The 24632-nt window shown below is 43.7% G+C and overlaps 1 protein-coding gene across 1 annotated transcript; it reads right to left on the bottom strand.

The window, feature by feature from the left end:
• Positions 1 to 13100: 13100 nt before the first annotated feature.
• MYOC (myocilin) lies at positions 13101 to 24340 on the bottom strand. The gene is made up of 3 exons (XM_075616747.1): positions 23673 to 24340; positions 17032 to 17157; positions 13101 to 16334 (listed from the first exon to the last, which is right to left on the bottom strand). Exons 1-3 carry the CDS (start codon positions 24211 to 24213, stop codon positions 15547 to 15549), a joined length of 1455 nt encoding a protein of 484 aa, XP_075472862.1. The 5' UTR covers positions 24214 to 24340; the 3' UTR covers positions 13101 to 15546.
• Between the last annotated feature and the right edge of the window lie 292 nt (positions 24341 to 24632).

Below are 24632 nucleotides of genomic sequence, written 5' to 3'. Positions count from 1 at the left end.
TTCTACCTTTTTGGCCACATCCCTACCCAATCACTACTTGCTAGTATTCTGCGTGTAGGACAAGTTCTTAATTCATAACATGCTAATTTGCATGTCCACTGCTAGTTTGCTGTTTAAACGGTGTATTGTATGAAGGATCATACATGCTTGGAATGTGTATGAAGTATACAGTATTTTTGACACCATATGTATGGTGGTGTATTTGGGGTCTGAGCTTACAAGGTAGTGTGTAAAGTATATGGATGCAGTGTTTGTATTTACTAAACTATACTGTAACAAAGGAGAACCTTTGTGCTACCTGGATATCCTTCTAGTAGTGTTGTATTTAAACACTACTTTATGATGTACAATACTGGACTTTAAGAGATGGGCAAAGTAATCCCTTTACAGTTGGAGCACTGGGTAATACATTGTGTTTGCAAGATCTGCAGATTAAACACTATTGGGTGTTTGTGGAGGGTTAATGTTGTGGATCATATTAGGACAGGACACATCCTCCATCCTAAAACAAGGAGCCGGCATTCCAGAGGGTGTGTAGGGGTTTTTTTTTTTTTAATTTTTTTAAAAAAAATCCATACAGATATCGTTTTTGGTCAACACACTGATTTTTGTCAAGATGACATGGGTCGGTGTGTTTGACCGAAATGTTGATCGGGGGGGAAGGGGGAAAGGATTTTTTTTTTTTTTTTTTTTTTAAGGTATAGAACCACTGGAGGGCCGATTCTCTTTTTTTTTTTTTTTTTTTTTTTTTTTTTTTTAGGAAGATGTCCTGTACTATAGGTCTCCCCAGCAGGTGGTGATCTCTGTACACCTGAGGCAGATGCATAAATCCAGTGAGTGCACCTAATGTTCTAATTTGTTCCACAAGAAGAAATAACTTTGAATAACTGAACAATTAAAATATCTTCAATATATACAGGCAAAAGGGAATTTTAAAACTGATCTAACAATGAAATGTATTCCAGTGTTTTTACACTTCTAAATTATTACAAGGTAGAATAGAATCGCTAAGACTGCATAGGAGAGCTAAAAGCACACAATGTGATGTGACGCTTGTGGATACAGTCCATAAATGTCTATCAGCAAGATGGATGAAAATCCAACCTACATAATTTAATTTACATAGTAGATGAGGTTGAAAAAAGACGTTCGTCCAAGTTCAGTATATGCTAAATTTAGACAACAGATACTTTATCCTATATCTATACTTATTAATCCAGAGGAAGGCAAACAAAAAACCCCAGTCATACTGTATCATCCAATATCTCATAAGGGGAAAAATAAATTCCTTCCTGACTCCAAGAATTGTCAATCGGATTAATCCCTGAATCAACATCCTTCCCATGTATACTTATTTGGTATATCCCTGTATACCTTTCCCATCTAAAAAGATGTCCAACCTTTTTTTGAACAAATCTATTGTATCTGCCATCAGTCTCCATGGGTAATGAATTCCACATTTTAACTACCCTTACTGTAAAGAACCCTTTCCTTTGTTGCTGGTGAAATTGCCTTTCCTCCAACCTTAAGGGATGGCCCCGAGTCCTTTGTACTGCCTATGGGATGAATAGTTCTTTTGAAAGCTCCTTTGTACTTTCACGAATATATTTGTATATAGTTATCATATCCCCTCTTAGACGCCTCTTTTCTAATGTAAATCTAATTTAGCTAGCCTCTCAAATTAGGTTGTCCATCCCCTTTATTAATTTGGTGGCTCTTCTCTGCACTCTAGTTCCATAATGTCTTTTTTTTTTTTTTTTTTAGGATTGGTGCCCAAAATTGTACTCTATATTCAAGGTGTGGTCTTACTAATGCTTTGTAAAGGGGCATAATTATGTTTGCTTCCCTTCCATCCATCGCCCGTTTAATGCAAGATAATATCTTGTTTGCCTTTGCAGCATGACTTTGGACACTATTGCTAAGCCTGCTGTCTACAAGCACTCCTAAATCCTTCTCCTTTAAGATTCCCCCAATTTATCCCCATTTAATTTGTAATTCACCTTTTTTATTCTTGCATCCCAAATGCATAACCTTTCATTTATCTGTATTAAACCTCATCTGCCATTTACCTGCCCACGTTTTCAGTCTCCCCAAGTCCTTTTGAAGAGAAATTACATCCTGCTCTGATTCTACCTTACACAATTTAGTATCATCAGCAAAGATGGAGACTTTACTCTCGATGCCAACATCAAGGTCATTAATAAACAAGTTAAAAAGCAGGGGTCCCAGTACCGATCCCTGAGGTACCCCACTCACGAAGTTGCCAGAATATTGGGTTGACCTGTTATCTTGCACATAAAGGCCAATTCTCTTCTCTCCCTAGCCAGCAACTTTCTCTACTCCCTCTTAATTTTTTTTTTTTGGAGGCAATGTAGCAGCCTTGCAAATTAGATACAGATCTACCCAAGTCTATGGGCATTACATTAATTGAACTTTTTGGATCAAAGCAATCTTTTTCACCGACTGAAAGGGATAATTTACAAAGCTTGCTGATGTGTGTTAAAAGTTTGCATATCTCTAGATGGATGGGCTCTCGTCTGAACCAATTATACTCCATTTACTTATCTTCTGAGTTGATGGAAGAATTGCAGACCAACTTTCCTTCACCTTTATCAAAACCGCCATTGCCTTTCATGTTTAATTCAGTCTATGAAATGCTCCTGTCCCTCCTATGTAAAGGTATCACAACCACCAATAAATGTCATGAAATTTCACAAGCACATAAATGAACTAATGACTGAGGGTAATGCATTCTAGTCTGAAGCGGCCGTTATCGCACTAAAACTCCCATTGACGTTAATTAAGTTTTTGGACAAAAATGGCCTGAATGGATTCTTTGGGTTATAATAGCCTCCTGGCTGGAAAACGGGAACAAAAAGCAGCACCAGACTCAATGAAGGGAAACTATGTATTTTACATATGTGCTGATTTTGTGACCTGGTGTGGAACTGAGAGACCTGGATAAATATCCCTCTGTATTTTGTTCGTGTCCTCCCAATTTATTGCAATTCCATAAGGAATTTTGTTTTTGGCTTCACTATATATTTGTAGCCAGGTCCCCCCTTGTTGTGGCTGACCCCCTCCTCCCTTTGGCCAAACGCTGTGTGCGAGGGAGTGAGGGGGGGCCGGAGCGCGAGCAGAGGAATCCCTGGTAGCTAGGGACGCGATCGGGCCGTCGCTAAGGCCGCGATCGCGTTGCCACCGGCCCGGCGGCTCGGGAAGCAGGGCGCCGCCATACATAGGGCTGTTGCGCATGCGCAATGGCAATGCACAGCGCGGGAGGCCCAGACAGCTCGCGCATGCGCGAGAATAGACTGCCAGCCCCCAGGTTGCTTAGGGGCAGAGACACATGACCCCAGGGAGCCAATAGGGCTGAGGTATGGCCCTGCAGGAATAAGGATACATTTCGCGGGGTTTTGCAGCCACGCAGGCAGTCAGGATCCAGACCAGCTAGGGGTAAGGTGTGGATGCAGGGGTCAGTGACCCTCTGCATTAGGCCAGCAGCCCCCAAGGTCCCAGTTAGGTCCTGAGCCACCTAGTAGTTTGTGGAGCTTAAGGACAGGCCCTAGATAGAGACACTGCCCCATTAATTGGTTGCTTAGTCAGGGACACAGTGCTGAATCCGTGCGGCCCTGCGATGTGGGTTCTGGGCTCAGAACACAACCTACATCCCTGGGACTAAGGTGATATTATCCGCGCTGGAATTCACCCAACGCGGTGTGGAGGACAACGTCGGATCGGGCGGATCTCCAGTGATATCGCGGTACCCGTGGCTGGAGCCCGGGCAGGTAACCTGCAACTCACGTGCACCAACCAGGCCTATCACCAGACATAGTGGCTGCGCAGTCACACATACACATGCACAGTGGTATTTGACTTTGGGGGTGCGAGACATTTGGGTGGGGGTTACTGGACACGGGGTGGGATCACTCTGTGGGAGGTTAGCGTCCGCCGTGACGCCAGAGGTGGTAGCGTCCGCCGTGACGCCTAGTGTGATTAGCGTCCGCCGTGACGCCTAGTATGGTTAGCGTCCGCCGTGGCGCAGTGTGGTTAGCGTCCGCCGTGGCGCATGAAGGTTGTGATGATATATGTTTTGCTATGCAGTAAAGCCAGTCCTGTTTTATATTGTTTGCTTTGTGTGATTGTTTCCTGTGAGGGCCTTCTTCCACTTCGTTGGGATCCCTCCCAGGTGGAGGCGTTGCACCACGAGATGTACACTGGCGACACACTTTATTCGAGCTTGGCTAGTCCCACGAATTCGGGTATACCCGGGTGTATTGAGGTTTGTGACTGTTTTCTGCCCGAGTACATTGAGTTATTTTCCAAGCAGGGATTGAAGCATTTTATTCCCGCTGGCTGCAATACTGCACAGTATATATATATAAACTGCATTACAATTCATGAATTTATGCCATCTGGTAGACACGCGAAGCATTGCAGCCTATTAAATCCTAATCATTATCATTTAACAGATCAGCCGCCCATCAGCCAGGCATGAACCCAGGCTGGGAAGGCAAATGCAACGGGGCTTGTCAGAGGTTAGGAGTGGCGCATTCCAGGTATCTGCCAGGTACATACCGGGTATTTACTCGAATAAAGTGTGTCGGTGCAGTACCATATGCATGTACCCCAGGTTCCCCAAGCGGAGGCTTAGGCTCCTGAGAGCCACACAGGTTGCACAGCAGGTAGTAGCGGTTGTATTCATAGGGAATACCCGTTACATATTGTTAACCACAATGGACACCTAAAGCAAGTACTGTCCTATTGAGTCAAAGCAAGCAGGAGGAGAAATCAATGGGGGGGGGGGGGAACAGATCTTAATCTGTCTTTCACGGTGGCAGGAATGCCATGGTACATCTAGAACTGCGATCATGTGATCTTGTATGCATCCCATGGCTTTGGCCTGTCTTTCTGGTCTGATCATGTCAACAGCTTCCTGAGTGCTACAGATGCAATCTCCCACAATTAAAAGGTTAGAACAGCCACTGGATGCCATAAGAACAACACACAGCCCTTGTGACATCCAATGAACCTCATAAATATGCTTTACACTGGCAGAGGTCACACAAGGGGTGAAAGAGCAAGATTGAGATAAATGGGACTGTCCCAATTTGCCAAATATTTTTGTCAAGAACAAGGTACATGTAATTGGCCATCTTAAACGAATATAAGTATCCTGAAAGCAAATTTTTGACTTTTCATTTGTTGTTCTAATAGCGGGATTGGTCCTGAACATTCTTTGTAGGTTGCAATATCTTTTAATGCAGCGGTGCGCAAACTGTGGGGCGCGTCCCCTTGGGGGGGCGCAAGATTTGGGGGGGCGCGGGCTGCTTGCAGGGAAACCTGGGGGCGGGCAGAGCTGTGCACGGGCGGCCAGAAGCTCCGTGCTGCTGCTTCTATGTGTCTGTGTCTTGCAGAGGGGGCGGGACTTCTCTCTGCACGCAGACAGCCCCTCCTTCTCTTCCTGTCTGCTTCCCGCACCAGTTTTCAGCAGCATGGGGGGTTGGGGGATTGGAGCATGTCGCCCCCCCCAGGAGAAAGTGTGTGTGTGTGTGTGTGTGTCGGGATTGAGTTTGTGTGTGTGGGGGGGGATTGTGTGTGTGTGTGGGGGGGGGATTGTGTGTGTGGGGATTGAGTTTGTGTGTGTGGGGGGGGATTGTGTGTGGGGGGATTGTGTGTGTAGGGGGGGATTGAGTGTGTGTGTGTGGGGGGGGATTGAGTGTGCATGTGTGGTGATTGATTGAGTGTATGTGGTGTGTGTGTGTGGTGATTGATCGAGAGAGTGTGTGTTGTAATGCAGTGGTGCGCAAACTGGGGGGGCAATGAGGCGCAAGATTATTTAGGGGGGCGCAGGCGGCATGAGACGAAAACTGGCTTCGCGGGCCGGCAGACGCTGTGCGCGAGGGGCGGCCAAGAAGATGTGCACGGGCGGGCAGCCGAAGATGTGTGCGGGTGGCTGAATAGGATAGTGCAGGTGGCGGCAACGTGATGGTGTGTGAGCGCATGCGCAGGGGCTTCGGAGGTACGGGGAGGAGCATGGCCGAGCACGGTGAAGTCAAACGCCCCTCCTTTGGTGTCTGCCCTGCAATAGCGCTGTGTTCCTGCTCTCCTCCGCTGGCAACCTGCCCTCTGCGATCCTCTGCGAGTGAAAGGGTCGGCTGCCACTATATCACTCATACTATGAATGTACAGAAATAATGTAAAAAAACTGTGAAAACACAACATTGAAAATGGGAAAAAATAAATAATACTGTAGGTAGGAGTTTGGATGACAATGGGGGATAGCAAGACAAAAAGCATGGAGGGGAAGGAAGAATAAAAAGGGGGGGGAGAGGAAAGGGAGGTAGCAAAGAGGTGGATGAATGCCCCCCCAAAGGATTGTCTTTGTGCAGGTACGCTCTCCCAAGCTTAGCGCTTGGGGAGACAAAATTTACTTTGATGTGCGCTCAGCAGCAGTCAATACACACACACACAGACACACACAGACACACACACAAATAGCCCCAATCCACGCTTGCAAAATTATGCAGGACACCCTGTGCTCATGCTTGGAGAGTTGGTGATGTCACCGCTCTCAGCGGCAGCGTGGACGCAGCCTAATTTTGCAAGCGCAAGCTGTTGAAATATGTAAGTATTTAAACATATTTGGATTTATATTGTATACCGTTTAATAAAGGGTTTTTTTTTTTTTTCATGTGATTTTGATTACATCAGGCAGGGGGGGCCCGAGAAATTTTATGGATGAAAAGGGGGGCTCGGCATAAAAAGTTTGCTCACCCCTGGTTTAATGGACCAACATCAAAGTCTTACATAGTGGAAATTAATGTACATAGTTTTCAAAACTTTAGACTTCTTCAAATGACATGAAGACGAAAACTTGTAAGGTTTTGAAAACGCTGTACATTATTTTTAATATATGAATAATTACTTTACTTTCTGAACGAGAGGTGGCTGCATGTCACTCTAGTATTCACTTTACCACCCTGCCCTTGTATGGGGGCGGGGGGGGAGGATTGGCATAAAAATTAGTGATAAAATGCAAACGGTTATTGGTGGTGATAGAATCATTGTTCCAAACTCTTTGGGCAACTGGTCCGTTTGGATAGTTAAATGATCTTTTCTATGAGCCTAGTCGCTTAGTAAAAGGGGCATTATATGGTGAGGATAATTCTGCAGTCGGGCTTGGTTTTCCTTTTTGTCGTATGTTGCCTGGCAGTAGAAAGGTTAAACACAGATTTGATACTCTTCTAGACATCCCAAAGCAGCAGTTTAATCTCCTTGCGCTGACAACGGACATGTTCATTTAAAATCACTAATATTTAGCGCTCATACCATTTTGAAGTAAGATGGATATTTATGATTGAGAGCAAACTCTCTTCCCTCCCACCTATCCCGGCCAGTAGCTCTATAGCAGCAGCAGCAGCTCCTCATGAGTGGACTCTCGGAGAGGAAACCATTGGCTCATTATGTCGGCAGGAAGTCCTGGCTTTGGCTGGAGCTCCGGCTTTTTGAGGAATTCACCTTCAATGCCGATATTCTTTTTAATACAAGTCAGCTTTGCCAATATAAAGCCATGGTATTTTCTTAGGTGGATGTTGGATGGTTTGTGATATTTTTGCTGCTCGGCAAGTTTAAATAAATGACTGAAAATATTTTTTTTTGGAGCTGGAAAAAATAATATTCTTTATCAAACTGAGGGATATCCCCTACATTTTAATGCACAATCCATTTTTTTTACTGGTTGATTTAATTTGTGAATAGAGTTCTAATGTACTAGACGAGAAGAAAAAGTAATAATCAAACAAAGCTGCATCACCCACATATTAGTAGGGCTGGGGGTACGCCCTGATTAGCAGGGAAAAGATGTATTCCATTTTGTGGTCTTTTCCTTTTGTTTCATGTGTTTTTTTCCCCTTCTCCTTCTTTCCCCTCTACCCCCTATACTTTGACTTTTCCCATGGTGGTATTAATTTTCTCATTGGCACATTGGCTATTGTTGCTATAATTTCAGTTTATTAAAATTGTTCATATTTATTCCACTGGTTTTCTTCAGTAACGTTAGCTGTGAGACAGAGAGTGCTGGTACTACTTTTGGTTTGTTATAACATACCTTCTAACTCCAGGTCAAAGAGAGATTATGATCCAAAGATGACAGATGAAAAAATGGGAATAAAAATAAACTGACCTATCGCACTTACATGGAGTTGATTTCACATATTCAGAAGCTTTATTCGTAATCAGACTGGTACTCCCAGGGTAATGACTCATAAACACCAAACGGGAGTCTTTAATTGCAGGATGACTACATTAAAGGCTGGGCAATTGCTTCTTTAATGCAGGTATAGGTGTGCTTCCGTCTTCAATCGGGTACAACAACAAGAGCAAAAAAGACACAGCACTACTCCCAGCAGGTTGAATGATCAAAAAAAGGAGAGCGCTCCCAAAGTGGAAAAAAAAGACTAATTTATTAGCAACATGGAAAAAAGCAGCATACTCAGGCAAAAATGCCCACACCTACGCGTTTCAAGCGTTGGCTCTTTATCAAGAGGTGCTCTTTGTTAGCTAATCACGTTGTGGGCCATGCAGGCAACCACTAGTTGAGACAGCATGATTTATGTGTAGTAATTCAGCAGGGGACTGATAAGTGTTATATACACGCAGCTGGGTCTCCCTGATATCAGTTCAATCCTAAACCGTGGAACAAGGTTTGTTTGGTAGTCAGCACAGGGCATCATATCAAGAGTCCTGGTGAGACTTTTAAGGAAGAGCTATACACCATTAACATAGACAGTGGGTTTACACCATGTATTTATTATGTGGTGACAAAGGTATTAATATCATATTACCTGTGAGTATTTACCACAAGCCAATGGTTAATTGATATATTGTGGTACTCATAACATGCATACAACAAGTATAACCAACTAGCTTTTAGCTAGAAATATAGTCTCATGTGGCAATAGAGTGCTAGCATACACTTACAGTATAACAAGTTTAGCATTACACTTACAATGATGTCACTTTTATAGTATCACCTCTGTAGGACCTAGATGGTCTCAATGTGAAAAGTTTGGTAACTATTTTTTAGGTGATTATTGCCCATGAAACCACATACAGAACATAAATAGACACACCAACAGTTCATTAACCAGCAGATTGTTTTATTCTGCAGGTTCGTAATGGTGATAATAACAGGTTGTATTCTGTAAGAGGACATCATTTTTGAGTCACTTCACCAAGAGCGCTTTAGTTTAGGTTTTAAAGGTATTTTTTGTGTTATTCAAAATTTAATCTAATAACATTTTTTTTTTTTGATTTAGTAGAGTAGTGTGCATCATTTAGGGTTATTTTCTCTCTTGTCACATATGCCTTGTCCCTGACAGCACCACTCTAGAAAGTAAAAAAGTAATATTGTTGAGGCTGAGCAGGGATCCCCCCTTTTTTTCTGCATCAGTCAATATACTGATGACATATCAGTACACAGAGCAAGACATGCGGGAGGAGAGAAGATGGATGCAGGTGGGCAAGAAACATGAAAGAAACAGAATTACATGAGAGAGAGAGAGATTGAGAAATAGTGTCAAGGGGGAAAGAAGAGAGACATCGGTGGTAAGGTGATGAGGGGAAAAGAAGAGAGACATCGGTGATAAGTGGGAAAGAAGCTGAGAAACATTAGGGGAAGGAAAGAAGAAATAGAAATGGGGAAATGGAGAGAAAAAGACTTGAGGGGGAGGTGAGAGGAAATAGACATAGTAGGTTATGTCGTAACATTTGCAGGGGCTCCATTCTTTAAATTTACCCAAGGTCCAGATAACTTATTTTGACATTTCTAGATGCTACCATCTGGCAGTGCTTGCAGACTCCAGTCCTGAATTAATAGGAAATCAAGCTAAAGGACAGCATGCTACCAAATACTGTATGTATTTTTGGATATGCCAATCTGGACTGAAGATGTAGAGATGGGTGAACTGGTCCAGATCCGTTTGCCAAGTTTTTGCAGATTGTTTTGACTAAATCCATCCCCCCCACCAAAATCCATCTGCATATTGGGTACTAAAAATTTCAGAGCTGAATAATCCAAATCCACCACTGGATACAATCCACCGGATTGTTAAAAATCTGCACTCAGATTAATATGAGAGAGACAAGATGTTCAATGTAGTATTGTGTGTGTGTGTGTGTGTGTGTGTGTGTGTGTGTGTGTGTGTGTGTGTGTGTATATTTGTATATATGTATTTGTGTATATATATGTATGTGTGTGTGTATATATATATATATATATATATATATATATATATATATATATATAGCACAACAAAAAGAAAAAACGGCTTAGATAGCACAACAAAAACATATATATACGTTTGAAGGGATATATTTATTTATATATATATATATATATATATATATATATATATATATATATATATATATATATATATTAGTGTCATGGGAGACCAGGTATTTACACCTTTTTTACCAGGATCATTCACTGAGCAAAACAAGTTAGTAAAACAAATTGTCATTAATTCCATTGAAACAGATGTACACACCGTGGATTACAAAATACAGAAGAAAACACACTTGCTGGGGGTCTGGACTGCAAAACTAGACTTTCCTAGGTGAAATGGTACATAAAACAAAGTCTTTAGGTTGACCGAGACTTGTCCCTAAATGTCCTGTTACTCAAATCGGCATGAAGTTCCTGACGCCAGCGCTCTCTTTCTTCCAGAGGTGCTGAAATCCCTTGACCGGGAGTTAGCCCCAAATGTCCTGGAACTGTTTTCGACTTGCAAGCTTAGCTGCGACCGCTACGTTCTATTCTCAGAACTTGGCCCCGAAAAGTGGGACTTAGAAAATATTTCGACCTGAAATATCTGAAGACGTCTCGCTGCTATTTCTCCAAGATCATTTTTTTGGTTGTTTCAAATTTTACCGCTGCTGTTCTAGCGCTTAGAATCTGCTCTCCGAATTGGCTGAGGCATCCTTATAGTATTTCAGAGTTCATTCATGAAATACGGCAGCCAATCCGAGTGTGGGAGAATTCCTACCAGCCAATTAGATGGGCGTATGCGAGTACATGGAAACAAAATCACCAACAACAAAATCACCTGCACTGCTACCACATCTATAGTTTTACTACTGGTTAGAAAGTCTTTCAAGTGGTTCTGCCCTAATTAAGCTAGTTCATCACAGCTGTTTGTAGCAGTGCAGGTGATTCTCCCTTTTTCTCACTTGCACACACCCACCTGGCAAAGACGGGCCGAGTCCATTTTATTTTTTATTTTTTTTACATTTTAGTGTATTATGAAATATAATAAGGGAGTAGGACATACACTTATGTTTGTTCTCTACTATAGATGTCCCTTCATTTATACCTATTGTGAAAAGTAATGCATCCTTTCAGAAGCATCTACATATATACCATGGTGATGTTGATATTGCTATTCTTTTTAAAGTTTGGTGTAATTTAACCATTTGTGGAAGATTGGCCACAGCTTTGCAATTGTGATTACTGAATCCATGGGAAGGGTATATATACCAGTCCCCGTATGCTAGTGATGTCACCCCGATGAAGCACTCCCGTGCGAAACGCGTAGAGGTCACCACTATCACGTTACTACGTCATCACGCATATGGTGGTTGGAGCCTCCTGATCAGCTGTGAGCAGTTCAGCTGTTTGGAAGTGTGAGCGGAGGCTTTCCCCCATCTCGGAGTTTGTGCGCGCAGCCGGGTGCAGAACGCCTCAGTGGTGGATCAGCTGTTGAGCTCCTATTTTGCATCTCTCTTCTTCCCAAGTGCTGCGAGCTGTTGTCCGGGGACTCACCGTGTTGGGTCCCATCTGTATTCGATCATTGAACTGATCAGCTCTCATCTGGAACTGCAAGGAGTTTGCTTTTTTTCCTCATTTCATGTGAGTCAGTGATATATGTTTGTGTGTGTTTTTAATACACATATTTGCCATTCATTCTGGTACGCTGTGCGATATATATATATGCCACCCAGTGTTCTAGAATCAGGTTCCTCAATAGTAGCAGTCAGAGAAGGCCTCACTATAAATTATGTAGATAAGTTTGAGTTTATAGTTGTGTAGTAAGGATGTCCTGTCACCTTTTGTTGTTTTTAGTTAGGGAACATATCCATTACTGATAGAGCCCATAATAATGAACAGAGATTGTTCACTGACCAGAAGAGGAGCAGACAAGTGCTCAGCAGGGAGTTCTTAGAATAGACACTCCAGAGTATAGTTTGAAGGTCCCTAGTACAGTTCTGATCCAATAGGTATGGACAAGGTAGACGGTGCACAGAGTAGCGGAATACCGATCCCTGAAGATAGTGTACTCCCACCGAGAGTCAGTAAACTCACAATCTGTTAAGTATAGGGGAAGAATGCCGTCCACAGTAAAGGTATACTGATCCCCAAGAATATTTGTGTGTCCCAACCAGGGTCATGGGCATTGAGGAAGTTATACAAGAGATTGTCAATCTAACATTACTAAAGGACACAAGTAATAAGTTCCTCCCCAGCGTATGAGTGAGAGCTATCAAGGGGATGATATCCTAAAGAAGCCAAAGTACATCCTTAGTGTAGGAGTGGGAACTACCAAGGGAAGAAGAACAGAGTAACCTTATTGTTTTACACCAGTTAATGTCCATGTGAAGCCTGCCCATGTATGTGGAGCATTATCAACAGATGTGAGTACAGTAAAGCTTTTTGTTTGTACTATAAAAGTTCCTCGCGCCCTTCATGCTAACATCTACATAGCCAAACCAGCCTGCACGGATCCAGCACCCTGATAAAGTATGAGGCACTGAGCACAGCCATTTAAATAGTCTATCATGATGTAAACTCCTTAAGAGCCTGGAGGGTTACATAGTTGAACAGAGATATATACTGCCATCTAACCTGTATCTCTAGTCTCTGTCTCTACAAGTCCAGTATATCAGTCAATCAGTTGCAGTTGAGTTAACATCCTTATGCTTACCTGTTGGGTATATTTGTTATTTATTACCATTATGTTTGCAAATGACACAGATACTCAAATTTTCCCATAATCCAACACTCAAAAACGTTTTAGAGCCAAGACCAAAAGACGGTGTCAAGTGCAAATCTCTCATTTTATTTTCATCATTCATTGTCTCATATTATAAGATGAAATTAAGATAATTTCCAAATACCATTTATAAAACCTTTTATTGTCTTGAACAAATAAAAGTTCCATACATTTACAATTTATTAAAAGTTGATTCTTTAAATGTTATATTTAAGGCTTCTGATATTCGATTTTAGCATCATTAATAGAACAACCCTAAAACACATTTGTTGACTATGAAAAATGATCAAAGGGAGATAATTATTAATCTTTCCAGTTTATTTCTATTAATGGTTTCCTAGTCACTTTAATGAATGCAGGATACCTACTAATAACCTTACATCTGTGTTACTAACTGTTGCTTTATAACTAGGAATGTGTATACTCATAGATAAACAATAACACCTTAAATTTGGACATCATTTACACAAAAACATAATTGTTTTAAATACACAAGATTCAAATTATTATTAATTACCGTGATACATAAACGTGGGTAATTAGAAAACCAGAAAACCAGAAACCCTAAATATATTCTTACACTCTCTCTTCGTATATACTTTTTTAAGATTCTGCGAAAACATGTACATTTCTGCACATCATTTTTACATTCTGCAAGTTTCAATATCCAGTTCTGCAATGCACTGCAAGCCCTTGTAGCAGCGGCTGTAAAGCATTAGCTCTCCCTATGTTGTTCATGCTCAGGATAGTTATGTAGCTATACAGTATATGTCTAGCAGATCAGACTCTAATTGCTGGAACTACCCAGTTGTATTTCTGGATTATTAATAATAAAATGAAATTCCGTTGACCTGGATGGGATCACAGAACCATTTTACAACAAGCTGTATAAAACCCGTTTGTTGCCGGAGATGTCAGCGACGCATTCTAAAAGCACTGTGTTGCTGGCTCCTCTTGCAGGGGAGTAGTCGAGACAATACATGCAGTTATCTCGGTGGTAGAAGGCTTGTAACATATACTCACACTCTGATCTGCAGATCAACCTCCAAGGGGCATAGTGGGGAAGAGAAAATGTTCCAATAGTTCCCAGTACAGTATGTGCTGAGCCACAGAGTGATGGTAACATTATACATAGAAGCTGCACTTTCTCGATCCTTCATCCTTAATGTACAAATTGCTATTGTTTTATCACATGCAAATCAAGGTGGGAAAGACCTGTTTAATATTTTCTGTTGTGCTTTTCTACGTTAGACTTTTGAGCCCAAATTAGCAATGCTAATATACGGTACTTATCTTGAAATATAAAATAACTGTTAAATCAAATTAAAGCTGCAGTTCAGTCAATATCCTGTGTTTTTTTTTAATAAATCAGTTCTGTAGTAAGAAAAAATACTTTTAGCATTTTCTGTTTTTAAAAAAACAACTTTGAAAGGCCAATTTTCTTGTATTCTATTTTAACAGCCATTTGCTAAGGCACTGCCCCTTCATGTCCTGTCACAAGCCCTGGCACACCCCTTTGTCAGCCCTGCCCTCCCTCTAGCACATGTCAGTGCAGGAGTGCTCATGAATATTCATGAGCTTCCACTGAGCGACAGAAGCAGAAGAAAAACAGATCCCTTCACTAATTATGTCACCAAATTTCGCCTATCAATACATGGAGAACGAATTGACCTGCAGCTATACAGTTCTTTAGGTAATTAGAGATTGCACACATGAAACTATTGAAGTAAAAAAAAAAAGACTGAACTGCAGCTTTAATATGTTTTCGTGTAGATAGCCGCCTACATTTGAGCCAGTGTAACTGCATGTTTAAGTCCCCGGGAGCATTCTTACCCTCTCCCTTTAGTATGGATGTTTTGCTTTGACATTCCATTGCAAGTTTTTGCTTAGCTGTAGGGAAATCAAAGTGACACTAATTGCTTGAGGTCAACAGGTCATTTTCAGAACTAGTCCCCCATTTGACCCTCTGTTTCTAACTTGGAATGATTTCCTCTTGTAGTCTCTCTGCCTCACATACACATGTCACTCAATCAGTATTCCCACATGTGTACAGAATACACTTATTGTAGTCCATGATTTTCCTTGGGCTTGATCATTGGGACATTTTCCTAGCCTTGCCCTCATTGGTCTGTCTCATTGGTCTAATCAATCAGATGCTCGTAATACAGACTGAATGTGTACAATGTTATGTGTAAGCTGTTGCTTCTATACTGTATCTTGCATATCATTAGCAGCCCTGAATTCCACGTAAATATTTAAAGCATTTGTTGTTTCCCTCCATCTCAGTAAGATGGAGGTGTCTTACTGCGCGAGAGCGTAGATTCCATTGGCCAAAGCACAGAGACTATTAGGAGGCAGATTAGAGGTTGTTCCTCTTGGTTTTTGGCTTTCTAATTTTAGCAAAGCTTACCCCTCCCTCTTAATGTATCCCATGCCATCTAGCAGTCTTCCCACTCTGTCCTTTCGCTTAATTCTCTTTTCCCATCTCTGCTCACATCTTGGCCAACCTCACATCGTAGGCCACCATGTTGAAGTTGTCCCAGCCGTAGATTCTCTTCTCAGTTGGGTTATAATCAATCATGCTGGCATACCCATATTGGTTCTGGAAGGGGATGTTTATTTGCCGCCGGATGCCTGTGCGAGTATCATAGGCAGAGTTAACTGTGGTGCTTGAGGAAGAATAGCTTCCAACAGTGTATAGTGTGCCGCAGATCATGAAGGAATTAGCCACTGACTGCTTTCGAATTGGAGTTTCCCAGCTCTGTTTCACCTCTAGGGTCTTGGGGTCCATTTGGGATATAACTATGGACCCCTTAGCCTTCTCTGTGCTATAGATCACCCACAGACCCATCTCATCAACAGCCAGGTCAATATCAGTGTAGCCACCCCAAGAGTAAGGGTACTGACCATGGTAGCCAGCATTTGGAAGCTCCCTCTGCACTGCAATGGTCTCAGTCTTGAGGTCATACTTAACAAGTATTCTAGATTTGCGGCGTGGGTAGTACAGAGAGCCCCTGTAGACAACTGCCCCGTTGCTCTCCATGGAACGAGGCAGGACATGGACCTTGGCTGGGTAGCCTTGGGTTAATTGGTCAAGGTTCTCATATTCAAAAACCTGACGTATATCAGCTCCTACTGTATTGACCCTCCAGATTGTGTCCTGTGTATATGGAGGCACTGACTCAGGGTCCCTCATCCATACCCCATACTTCCCAGCGATGTTATCAGCTTTTCGGTATGCAGTGGGTTCCCCAACCCAGGTAAGCTCACCACAACCTCCTGAAAGGAAACAGAATGTCAGTTCCACGTGGGAACGGTGGATAGCTTGACATTACTTCAATTGAGATCTTAGAAAGGAACAGGAGGGAGAGAAAGTGACGCCTGTGTTAATACCCTTTGTTGTCATTTAGTATGGCAAACATGTTTTCTAGAGACAAGAATTTCCAACCCTTTTGTATCGGGTTCAATTAGATAGTGAGATACAGGAGTGTGAAAAAGATCAGACTTTACATCTAAAGAAATCATTCTATAAGGATAGCAACTATGTTATTGTGAGTTTTAGAATATTGGCTACTTCCAGAGAGAGCTGGTTCTGCAGAGTATCTTTTGGGGATGATAGCTGCCAACTCTACATATGACACTGAATTTATAGGGGAAAAGCTCCACCATGAACTGGCAATCTTCCTTCTTAAGGTTCCACATGTGTGAAACATATTTTTTTTCACTCCCATTTTCTATTATATCATAGGAACATGCCAGTGAAATGTACTTATGATTTCCCATGGTGGATGTATACATATCGTCAGCTGAAGTGTTAGACATTACTTTAATGGCAATAAGGCCTTGTAGGAATTTGGTAATGGAAAAATCACTGTAAGAGCTTGGTGGGTGTAGTGGAGACATTGTCATGACTCTAAAGACTAAAAAGACAAGGATGTAAGGGAAAGGGATGAAGGGAAGAAACAGTCTTACATACCAGTGTCCGTTTTTTCTGACTTGTCAAGAGCTGAAACGCTCTCTGGAATCATCCTGGAGGCTGGAAGTGCCGTCAGCTCTGACTTCAACTCCTGGTATCCCACACCATCTGCACCCCATTGAGACACTGGGAAAAAAAAACCCAAGTATAATGGTAACAGAAGCAGAAACTAGACCATTCCCATATGTTTTGGCGGCAGTTCAAACTTGCAAGAAGAGTACCCCTAGTTTGGATTTAAGGATAGAAAACGTAGCACACAATAAGATAATTGATGCTTAGTTTAAAGTACTAGCCAATGATCCAGAATTACCTTTGGTCACTAATCTACAGGGGATGGGGCAGGATCAAATGAACAGGTCTCTCTTATAATTGTCACATTTCCGGACAAGGGATAGACTCCAAAGAACACTGATCTAGACTTTTATAATTTGCACATTTTGCATACAGAATTGGTTCTGGAATGTAGGCTATCACAACCTACAGTGAACCTACAGCTTGATATAACCTTAGCAGCCTTGTGTTACTGTGGATAGTGTTCTGGTGTTTACAAGGTGCTGGTATGTTCACTTAGATCGTTGGCCTTTGACACTGAATAACACTGTGCTCGGTCTGTATTCCCATTTGTATACAGAACAGGAGTACTGTAATAATGGATTTTTCTAGAGCTAGATAATCAGAAAGTTTTCCTAACTTAGGTCTGTTTCACTCTGACTCGGGGTCCCTCATCCATACCCCATACTTCCTGGCAATGTTATCAGCATTTCCCACTTTTCAGTATGCAGTGGGTATTGCAGTGAATTAAGTAGAAACAGAATGAGTCCTATGTGTACTACTGTATGTAACTCAGATGTATTTTCTCTAAAGCTATGAAATGAATATTCTCATCACTTACATGTTAAAAACGTTATGGTTGGTAAAAAAAAGTGACAAAAGCCCTCCACCGTACAGTTTACAGCAAATAAAAATATCACTTGTGAGCACATTCACATGTCTTAGACAGGTCTGCAATTATCACTTACAAGCCATAAATACCTCTCTGATATCCGATCCTGGTAAGATCCTGGTAACGCTTTAGCTACAGTATGTCCTGTGTCCTGTTACCAGTCCTTGCTACCTAATGAATATGTTGTCACTTGAATAAGGACAGAGGAGTAGGTCATGAGCTTTCAGACATACAGTAACCTCACAGGGTCAAACGGTGACATTAAAAAGTTATCTATGGAATCCAATCAACATCCCCCATCCCCAACACTTCCACAGCTACATTTAGCCATTCCCAGAAGAGACGTTTTAATTACTGGTTCTCTAGCTTTTCATTCCACAAGCTCACTATAGCTCTTTCTTTCTTTTTTTACATGAAGCAAATGAAAATATCACTTGTGAGCACGTTCACATGTCTGAGATAGGTCTGCAATCCTGCTTTTCACCATTATCTCCAAGCATGCAGTGCTTCCACTGCAGCAAGGGATTCTGGGAAATGACATGCAAATGAGCACATATTACATGTATTGATTACGGGTGCAGCCCCACTTGGCAACGTATATAGAAAAGGCCGTATGCTAAGCGCACCCAGCCATGGTAACGTCTCTTCACTTTTAAAGACTAATTCATAATGCAGGATATGTTTAAAAACTGCAACATTTTTACATTTACATTACTGGAGTTATAGCTCATAACTAATGAAAGAAAGCTGTAGAGATTCCAAAGATACACTGATTAGTGTATTTTCAGTGTCATAATGAGCAGCCACTTGTACCTTTTCTTTCAAATCTCCCCCTTAATCCCTTAGATTAGGGGTGCACAAACTGGGAGGCGCAAGATTTTTCAGGGGGCACGGCGGTTGCAGAGGCCCTGCGATCTGCCCCAAGACATTTAAATTAAATGCCAGGGGATCGTGTGAGGCCTCGACAACTTCCCTTAACTTGTCTTTGGCGAAGCGTCACCATAGCGTCAAATGACTGGCTGTGAGCCAATGAGGAGGCGAGGCTTCCGGAGGAGGTGAGGCTTCGGGGAGCGGGGAGGAGTGTGGAGTGCCTGCCTCTGTCGTGTGTGTGTGTGCGCGCCTGCGTGTGTGTATGAGTACCTGCGTGTGTGTATGAGTGTGTGTGTTGCTTGTGATTACTTCAATCAGCAGCTCCAGCCCGAGCCCGTGGAGGAAGGGAGGGGGGGGAGAGTAGCGGGTCCCTCCGCTCAAGCCACGCCACCCCCTCCCGCTCAAGCCTCCCACTCCCTCCCACTCCCGCTCTGGCTCCCGCTCCCTACAGACCGCATATCGCGGTCTGTGTATGTCAGCGCCCCGCCTGTCTGCAGTGCGGGAGCGCTGACAGAGGGAGCGGGGCCTTAGCCTTATTGTACCGTTTTGTATTCATGTGTTCTTATTTAGTTGGTCACTGTTTATGTAATCACTGTTCCCCCATTGAACCACACTGCAGAATATGTTGACACTTCTTAATATATAAAATCGATAGGTTGGTGCTAGCTGCGGTGAATCCGATTGGTCCTCAGCCTCTGGCCAATTAGATTGGTGGGTCTTACGTCACCCGACTGCCACTCTCTTCCCTCTCGGCCACACACACACACACACACACACACACACACACACACACACATACTCTCTGTCCTCTCCCCCCCCCCATCACACTCACCTCCCACTCTGGCGCTCACTCACCTCCCTCCCCGGTGCTCACTCACCTCCCTCCCGGGCGCTCACTCACCTCCCTCCCCGGCGCTCACTCACCTCCCTCCCTGGCGCTCACTCACCTCCCTCCCCAGCGCTCACTCACCTCCCTCCCCGGCGCTCACTCACCTCCCTCCCCGGCGGGGGGACAGGCAGTGGGCAGGCAGCCTGCAGCTGCCTCACGGTGCCGAGTGCCTAAGATGGCGGCACCCGGAAGGACCCCCTTCCTCCCTCGCGGCGCCGAGTGCCTAAGATGGCGGCGCCCGGAAGGAGAGGTGACATATCTGTGTGTGTGAGTGGGACACTGTGTGTGTGTGTGTGTGTAAACACTGTAGGGTGGGGACCGGAGCTGCGCATGGGGGGGGGCGTAGGAGCCGAGAGAGGGGGGAGCGGAGAAACATACAGGGGGAGTGGAGAGGAGGGACCCGGAATATTTTAAGCAACCCCCCCATCCTGTCCATTGTCCCCCCCCCTCCTGTCCACTGTCCCCCCTCCACCTGTCCACTGTCCCCCCCTCCTGTCAACTGTCCCCCCCTCCTGTCCACTGTCCCCCCCCCACCCTTCCTGTCCACTGTCCCCCCCCTCCTGTCCACTGTGTCCCCCCCTCCTAGCGGGAAATTTACCTCACAGGCAACGCCGGGTCTCTCAGCTAGTTATAAATAAATTATAATACAATTCTCTAAATACTACTGGAGGATCTCATATTGATGTTTGTGATCAGGATGAGAGTACTTAGTAACGACATTTCCTGAAAATCCCAATGCCTGCTCTCTTTAAGAGGTCCTGGACAAAATGTTTAAACAGCTAGGAATCAATATACGTCCAAATATTATGAACTACTGTTTTGGGTGTGGGGGTGTTGTACATACAAAATCACTAACATACATGTGTTACCATAATATAAAACGGAACGGGACAGTTGGTCGGGGCCTATTCGCCGTGTCCCAGTCTCCGCTGGCGTTTGGCTGGCGAGGGATCCTTTGCCGCAGCTGGGACACTCGGCTGGCAGCCGCATCACCAAGGTAAGTGTATTGATGAGGTTTTAGCGGATAGGGTACAGGGTTAAGGATAGGGGTTTAAGGGTAACGGGTTAGGTTTTTTGGGTAGGGGATTAGGGTAAAGTATTTAGGTCTTTAGGGTAAGGGATTAGGGTAAAGGGTTAGGTTTTGTGGGTAGGGGATTAGGGTAAAGTATTAAAGTCTTTAGGGTAGGGTAAAGGGTTACATTTTTAAGGTAGGGGATTAGGGTAAGGGATTAAGGTTTTTAGGGTAGGGGATTAGGGTAAAGGGTTATGTTTTTAGGGTAGGGGATTAGGGTAAGGGATTAAGGTCTTTAGGGTAGGGGATTAGGGTAAAGGGTTAGGTTTTTAGGGTAGGGGATTAAGGTATTTAGGGTAACGGGTTAGGTTTTTAGGGTAGGGGATTAGGGTAAGGGATTAAGGTCTTTAGGGTAGGGGATTAGGGTAAAGGATTAAGGTCTTTAGGGAAGGGGATTAGGGTAAGGGATTAAAGTCTTCAGGGTAAGGCGTTTTAGGCTAAGAGGATAACGTTTTAAGGGTAGGAGGCAGGATTAGTATTAGGGGTTAATATTAGGAGTTGTCGGGGTAAGGGATAATAGTTAGGGGTTTACCGTGGTGGCGATGCGGCCTGCGGAGAGATGTCCCGGTGGGGAGGTAAGTGGCGGCAAAACAGCCGTGGCCAAATGTCCTAAACCAAATGTAAAAATATATAAACCCAAAGGGGGCTGCAGCACCCCCCGCAGCCCAGTTCCAGCCTCCATTAGACCCAGAATAGTCCCATGAAGGTGGAACTGCACCTTTAATTTCTAGAAAACAGCTGTTTCCCATTTAAAATGCCTATTGTACCAGGATATATGTGAGTGGTTTCTCTGGCTTTGCATCTGATTCCCATGCTGTGCTTAAAAGCTGTGTCAACAGCGAGCAGTATTTTATAAGGGTTCCATGTAAAAGTGGATTTCAGGCAAAAGGTGACACAGTGTGCTAATTTGCATGTCAATTACCAGAATCCCTTGCTGCAGTGGGAGCACTGTATGCTAGGTGATAATTGTGAAAGGCAGGGTTGCAGACCTGTCTAAGACATGTGAATGTGCTCACGAGTGATCTATTTATATGCTATATGGTGGAAGTTTGTCGCCTTTTTCACCCACCATAACTTTAAAAAAAATATATATATGAAGCTATAAAGTTTCACTGCTGGAGGCCCTGAAATGTGCTGCAATTAAAGGGCCTGAGGTTCTAGGCACTTCGAAACTTCAAAGAATGCTATAACTATTTCTCTGCTCGTGCATCTTCACTGTATAATTATGCAATCTGTAGGCAGGCTCCTCTGCTACTTAGAATCACAGTCCTACTTAGCATCATATTACATACTTGATGGTAAACCAACAAATTCAGTGCAATAAAGCAAATGAGTAAAGACACTGACTGGCACTGAGTTTGAAGCAGGGGAACCTGGTTCAATTCCCAGTGTTGGCTCCTTGTGACCTTGGGCAAGTCACTTTATCTCCCTGTGCCCCAATCACCAAAACCATAGATTGTAAGCTCCACGGGGCAGAGACTGTGCCTGTAAGCGCTACGTAAAACTAGCAGCGCTATACAATAACATCCTATTATTATTATTATTATTATGATTAATAGGACTATTAAGTTGGTTATACATCTAGTGTTATTCTTTCATTATGAATGTACTCCATTGAAATGTTTTAATGGCCCCTCCAGCACTGGAAAGATGAAATGGTGTGCGCAGTAATACAGAATGGCTAACTGCCCGTCCCTGGACATCTGCATGATAGCAGTGTTACTGTATGAGTGAGAACATGTGGAAAAGAGATCAGTGAAGTCTCAAAACGCTTCATCTGCAGAGATTTCTCTTGTTGATACATACCACACTCTTTATGGCTACTAGAGCTTTGAGTTACCTACAGATTCCTATCAAATTTTTTTGTAGGGAAACGTATAGCCTTCCTAATGCCCCCTCCCCCATTGCTTTGAGCGGCCAATTAGATTGTAAGCTCTTAGGGGCATGGATTCTCTCTGCCTGAAGTACAACTTTTAAGTACTTAAAGTATTCTCTTTAAGTACTCTCTTTAAGTACTCTCTTTAAGTACTCTCTTTTAAAGTACAACCAGTGCTATATATGATGACTCATTTTAGGCTGCGCTTACAGTGCCGGCGACAGCGACGCGACGTCGCGGCAAAACAAATGAATTGCCGCCATTGCGTGCGCTTACAGTAAGCGCGACGGGACGGCACAACGGAGCCAGGGATTGGTCGCAATCGCTGGAAGTCATCGCTATTTGATTTTCCAGCGACTGTCGCCTGACCGTCACGTCGCCGGCACTATAAGCGCGGCCTTATTTTTGTTTGGTGGCAAAAATGCACACAGCACTTAGCAATATACACAAATAAACTATTTCATGTACACAGGGAAAAGAGGACAACCGTCCCACAGAGCGTACAATCTGTATGAATTCAGTAAACAATAATGCAATTATTTGCTGCAGGCGCATGTCTGAAGAAGGTGTCTGCGACGTGCTTAGACGTGCTTAGTTATTAGCCGCTTTGTCAGCAGTAGGGACTGCTCCGAATGCGTGGCGGCGCTCTCTGGTAGTGAAGGGGTTAACGCGTTAACTTCTAAAACCTTTCTTTTCTTTTTTTTTCTTGCAAAGTTAATGTTTCGTATTTTTTTTTATTATGATGGGCTGACACATTTTATCCCTCCTCTACCTGTCAATAATGCCATCCAGACTGAGGGAGTTAATCATTAAACTGTGATGATGGGAATTTCCACATGATAATGCCCTGACAGGCACCATCACAGTTTACTGAATAGCTCTCTAAGAGATGGAATAACCCTGCCTCTGCTGGAAGGGTCTCTACTGCATTGCATGTCCTTTCAACAGCCTATGGGATACATTTGTTGACTGGAGAAGGATTTGGTCTCACCTTGTCTTGGTGACGCTTGCTGGTCCCTAGTCCTGGATGTCTCTGCAATTTGAGGGCACTTCCCCTGGCGCAGCCTCTCCATCCTCTCATTCAGCTGCTGCTTTTCCTCCACCAAGGTAGACTTCTCCTTCAGGAGGTCAGCGTAAGTCATCTCCAGGCTGCCTCGTTGTCCTTCCCACTCATCCTTTTCCATCCTCAGCCTCTCCACCTCCTGCTGGAGATCTTTCAGGGCTTGGGTGGCTGGAGTGGGTATCGCTGGCACCTCTCCTCCTAGGAACTGGTTCACCAACTTCTCAAGCAGGCTGAGCCTAGTCTGCATAGCGTCCATCTCCTGGCGACGGACAGAGTTGTCCCGTTGCAGGTCCTGGACGGCAGTCATTGCCTCTCTAGGCTCAGTGCAACTGGCCTCTTTGGGGCTGGGCACTGTGAATGTATAGGTGCACTGCCCATGGCGGTCGTTGGCTCTGCGAAGCTGGGGGCTGCTTCCTTGTGCCACCCAAAACAGAAGGGGCAGCACAATGTGCAGGGCAGTAGGGGTCATAGTGTCCCACTGGAGTTAACTGTAATGGGGTGAGGGTGTTTAGGGAAGGTGCAGGCAGAAATAAGAGAATAAGGTCAGGTGCCTCTCAACCTCAGTCTGTTTCAAGACTCCTCTGTATGTGCCTTTTCACTTCACCTTTCTTTTATACAGTTGGGATGGAAGGGGGATAGTGGGAGGGAGGAGGCGTGTTGTGAGGGTGGGCGCTGGATAACATGACAGGAATCTTCCAGACTCCTGCGGCTGAACTGAAATGACAGTGCCTGGAGCCAGCTCATATTGCAGCTTCTCACTATGTAGCTGTTGCTGTGTCCAAGAGAGGGCTAAGCCGATATGTAAACCACTGGGGCTTCTACAGGCTGTTACAGCCTTGCTTCAAAAGCAGCAGCTACAGGGGTTGCGTTACCAAATCACCCTGTTGC

Source organism: Ascaphus truei, chromosome 10, assembly GCF_040206685.1.
Source record: "Ascaphus truei isolate aAscTru1 chromosome 10, aAscTru1.hap1, whole genome shotgun sequence".
NCBI lineage: Eukaryota > Metazoa > Chordata > Amphibia > Anura > Ascaphidae > Ascaphus > Ascaphus truei.
The sequence above is the reverse complement of the archived record's forward strand: the minus strand, read 5'-3'. Positions and strand labels throughout refer to the sequence as shown.

Coding starts and splice junctions, on each gene's coding strand:
- MYOC (XM_075616747.1), bottom strand. CDS start 24,213: ATGACCCCTACTGCCCTGCACATTGTGCTGCCCCTTCTGTTTTGGGTG. Junction 17,158..23,672: donor GCAAGCGTCACCAAGACAAG/GTGAGACCAAAT, acceptor TTTTTTTCCCAG/TGTCTCAATGGGGTGCAGAT. Junction 16,335..17,031: donor GTCAGAAAAAACGGACACTG/GTATGTAAGACT, acceptor GTTTCCTTTCAG/GAGGTTGTGGTGAGCTTACC.